The sequence below is a fragment of the Myotis brandtii genome, unplaced genomic scaffold (assembly GCF_000412655.1).
Source record: "Myotis brandtii unplaced genomic scaffold, ASM41265v1 scaffold456, whole genome shotgun sequence".
NCBI lineage: Eukaryota > Metazoa > Chordata > Mammalia > Chiroptera > Vespertilionidae > Myotis > Myotis brandtii.
Genome location: NW_005367431.1, coordinates 5,321,157 through 5,325,667, shown reverse-complemented (window position 1 = coordinate 5,325,667; position 4,511 = coordinate 5,321,157). Strand labels below are relative to the sequence as shown.

The following is a 4,511-nucleotide window of genomic DNA, read 5'->3' as shown; positions in this document are numbered from 1 at the left end:
GGGAGCCCGGCGGGGCGGGGGCGGCCGGAGGACCGGGTTCCCGGGTTCCCGGGTTCCCGGGCCCGGCGGAAGAAGCGAACTTCCGGGCTCGCGTTGTAGATGACTCAAGGCCCAGGAGATCGTAATTTATTTAAGGCTGTTAAATAGGCCCTTTTACCCTTTCAGGAGGGCTTACTGATACCTTCGTTTCTCATTTCTTGGAGTATCACGTGAAAACGGAGTCTTGAGTGTCTAACATTGACTGTGGGGAGGCATTTTTATAGCTCAAGACGGGAACTGGCTTGGCGTGTGAAAACTTACTTAAAACGGGGAGGAGTTGAGTTCAGAACCAAAGGAAACTGCGTGATGAGACATGTTGGGAAACAGGCCTCATGAAAACGGATGTGTCGAGAGATGACAAAGTCTCTTGGGACTTCAGTAACACGATCTTTTTAGAAAACGAATTTTAAGCTAATTTCTTGTTACGGCTGTAAAGGCTAATGCTTCCTTAGTTGGACTCAACGTTGTGGTCACATAAGCCGTTTGAGAATCTGGAAAGTTCCCGGGAAGAAGATAGGAACAGCTTATTGGGGCCCGGGCCCCACATTCCCTGGGAAGGGTGCCTGGGTCTCTCAATGAGAGTTCGTCAGTGATGACAGTTACGGGGAAAAGCAAGCCATCTTCAGATTTCCTGCCTTTAAGTTCAGGAAGTGGTCGGCTATTTCTGTAGTAACTATAAACGATCACTTTTTCTCCTGTGTTTATTTGAATTAATGAAGTCACTTTACTTTTCTAGCTAAGACTTCTCTCAAACGTGTGTGCTGAGGAGACTCAGATGTTGGCCTCAGCTCCTAGGCTGAACTCCGCAGATTGGCCCATGAGAACTTATGCATTGAGACAAAGGAGAGGATCTGAGAGAAAGCAACATCTATTATCCTGGGCTTGGCAACAAGGAAGAGGACAGGCAGTGGAAATCCTGCAATCTGAAAAGCAGACTGAAAGGTATTTTAAAAATCCACGCTGTGATGGGGTAAACATTTTATGGTAGACTCATCCTTAAACCACTTGTTTTTATTTTTAAGTAGAGGATTTCTCAGATTTGTGGGTACGGTCATTTTTCTTAGAAAGGTAATAACTGCATATAGTGCAGTGTGAACATATAATGAAGTTAAAGCAGCTAAATAACACACTTAAAATTTTTTTAAGTTAATATTTAGAGAAAGAGAGGAAGGGAGAAAAACATAGATTTGTTGTTCCATTTATTTATGCATTCATTGGCTGCTGCTTGTAATATGCTCTGACCAAGGATGGAACCGCAACCTTGGCATATCTGGATGCTCTAACCAACTGAGCTATCCTGCCAGGGCTGAATAGCACATTTTTTAGTCTTCCCCAAGGTTTCTGGAGTAACAAGTTGATACTCTAGAAGCTCCTTAAAGTTTTGAGTTTTTCTTAATGGAGTCTTATTTTGTTTCCATTCACTTACAGGTGACAAAGAAGCTGAAGATGGGTGGTGGAGAGAGGTATAACATTCCAGCCCCTCAATCTAGAAATGTTAGTAAGAACCAACAACTTAATAGACAGAAGACCAAGGATCAAAATTCCCAGATGAAGATGGTTCATAAGAAAAAAGAAAGAGGACATACTTATAACACATCAGCAGCTGCATGGCAGGCCATGCAAAATGGGGGGAAGAACAAAAACTTTCCAAATAATCAAAATTGGAACTCCAACTTATCAAGTCCCAGCTTGCTTTTTAAGTCTCAAACGAATCAGAACTATGCTGGAGCCAAATTTAGTGAGCCGCCATCACCAAGTGTGCTTCCTAAGCCACCAAGCCACTGGGTTCCTGTTTCCTTTAATCCTTCTGATAAGGAAATAATGACATTTCAACTTAAAACCTTACTTAAGGTACAGGTATAAAATAAGATAAAGTACTAATGTTTAAACTGAGTAATATTTAAGGGTAGTTGACAATTGTTTCATACCAAATTCAATACTCAGTAATTAATCTGTGTTAAACCCCGTTAATTATTGTAGAAAATAGAGACTTCATCTTGTTTTGTGTTGCTGTGCACTGTGATGTAATGGTAGTATCAGTGCCACTTAAAATAACTAAGTTACTGATAATTGTACTTATATCAAGTGTTCTCAATTGAGTAACTTTTAAGCAAAACTACTCAAGATTAGATTTGGAGAATGTTAAAGGAATCAACTTTTTAAACTCTTGCTTGTTGGGGTAAAGTACTGATTAAACGGAATGGTGGTGAATGTGGAAGGGGCAGTAGGAGCTATTTGGAATGAGACCGTATCCTCCATTGGCCCCATTATATGCAGTGGATAGCTGACTGCAACAAATGTGCCCAAACCATTTTTTATAGAAAGTTATTTGGTGGTCACAGAGTAACTTTTTTAAAATAACATTTTTGTATTATAGCACTGCATAGGCTATTCTGATAGTGATTGGCCTCAAATCATCCCTGCAAAGCTTGCTTAAAGTAGGGAGTTGTATAATGTGAAAGTACCTAGGAAAGAAAGAGCCATGTAAATACATGTAATATACTTGTAGCATATGTAAAGTTTTACCATTCATCTTAACGAAAATAAGAGTATTTTTAGTATTGAATTCACTAATGTAAGACCATGGACTCTTTTTTACACTATGGCCTAATTTTAAAGGTCCAAAATAAAGTTTGCCCTTGTGCTAAAGTGCCAGTGTATGTATAATTGATCTGGTTGTAAACTATATTTCAAAGTAAATCATAGTGTCACTGTTTTATATAACTGAAAAGGTTTTAAAGCTGCTAAAACACTTCCTATTTGTAAAAGATGTGAAATGCAGTATGAGACTATTTTAATTGTTGTTCTTTAAGCCCAAAGATAAACTTGCTAAATGTCTATCCAACCTTAAAAATTCATATTGGCTTTGAATATTTTTAACCTATGATACAAGTATATTTAATCATGCCAGTGTTTTGTCACCATTAAGAGCAACCAGGGGACCACTTATGCAAAACATGACTTATTGCATATCTTGATAACATGTTTGACCTACTTTAAAAATAAATGCTAAGGGTGTTAACCAAATAGTAAATTAAAAATGTGTGAAGATCAATTAAAATTCTGATTGTAGCCCAGCTGGTGTGGGTCAGTGGTTGAGCATTGACCCACAGACCAGGTGGTCACCAGTAAGATTCTGGGTGATCCCAGTGGAGAGTGGACAGGAGGTGGCCGATCGATGTTTCCCTCTCTAAAATCAATAAAAACATTAAAATAATTTGATTGTCAGTGCCCTACTTTCTAATTTGGCAGTTTTTTGTTTTTTTTTTGATATTTTCAGGCAGAATGACCAAGTTATATTTCTCCAAATAAATTAAAGTGAGCTAATGTTGCCCAACTCATAATTATATCCTAAAGGCAAGTTTATGTTGTACTTAAATGTGCATATATGAATTTGAAACACAGAATTAAAAATAAAGCTGCTTTTTCTACCCAGTACCTTTTTTGGGTCCTCAAACTACGGCCCTCGGGCCACATGCAAATACAAATATTATATTTGTTCCCGTTTTGTTTTGTTACTTCCAAATTAAGATATGTTCTGTGTGCATAGGAATTTGTTCATAGTTTTTTTTTTAAACTATAGTCCGGCCCTCCAACGGTCTGAGGGACAGTGAACTGGCCCCCTGTTTAAAGTTTGAGGACCCCTGCTCAAGACTAACAGCAAAAGGCTGCAGGCAAAATAAAGCTTCTGAATTTGCTATTGAGTAAAACAGGTTTAATTACATATCCTCCTAGTCTACGTTCTAAGGTGATTTAGGTTTATAGAAAAAAAAATTAGCACAAGAATTCCTAAAATGAACGAGACCTCTTCTGTTTCAGTGTTTGTTGATAATCCTTTAAATTCTACACTAGCATGGCAAGGCTATATTCTCATACAAACTGGGAAATAACTGATTTGTAGGTAATTAACATAAAAGTGTTAAGACATTTATGATTGGAATGATAGAGGACTGAGGGTGGGGGAAAGTTTTAACAGCTAAGATAACCTAAATAAAAGGTGAATATCAACATCACATACCTTAGAAAGGTATAAAATAATCACTGTACTTGAGGAAACCAAAATATACTTATAGGAACCTATCCTGTAGGGCTGAAACCAGCCATATTGTGAGCCTTATAGCAGTGCTAAAATTTAAACTTATCTTTTGATGGCAGTGTACAGGGGTGGGCAAACTTTTTGACTCGAGGGCCACAATGGGTTCTTAAACTGGACTGGAGGGCCGGAACAAAAGCATGGATGGAGTGTTTGTGTGAACTAATATAAATTCAAAGTAAACATCATTACATAAAAGGGTCCGGTCTTTTTTTTTTTTAGTTTTATTCATTTCAAACAGGCCGGATCCGGCCCGCGGGCCGTAGTTTGCCCACGGCTGGACTAGTACCTGGAATTTGAGTCCATAACTTATCCTTACATTTAAATTCTGGTTAAGTTCTCTTCCCAAAAGCAAGCACAAAGTGGAAAGAAACGGAAG

At 38.4% G+C, this 4,511-nt stretch overlaps 1 protein-coding gene across 1 annotated transcript; it reads left to right on the top strand.

The window, feature by feature from the left end:
* The first annotated feature begins 61 nt into the window (after nt 1-61).
* Nucleotides 62-3,474, top strand: PNRC2 (proline-rich nuclear receptor coactivator 2). Its single transcript, XM_005875207.2, has 2 exons — nt 62-981; nt 1,468-3,474. Exon 2 carries the CDS (start codon nt 1,486-1,488, stop codon nt 1,900-1,902), a length of 417 nt encoding a protein of 138 aa, XP_005875269.1. The 5' UTR covers nt 62-981; nt 1,468-1,485; the 3' UTR covers nt 1,903-3,474.
* The last annotated feature ends 1,037 nt before the right edge of the window (nt 3,475-4,511 follow it).

Coding starts and splice junctions, on each gene's coding strand:
- PNRC2 (XM_005875207.2), top strand. CDS start 1,486: ATGGGTGGTGGAGAGAGGTATAACATTCCAGCCCCTCAATCTAGAAAT.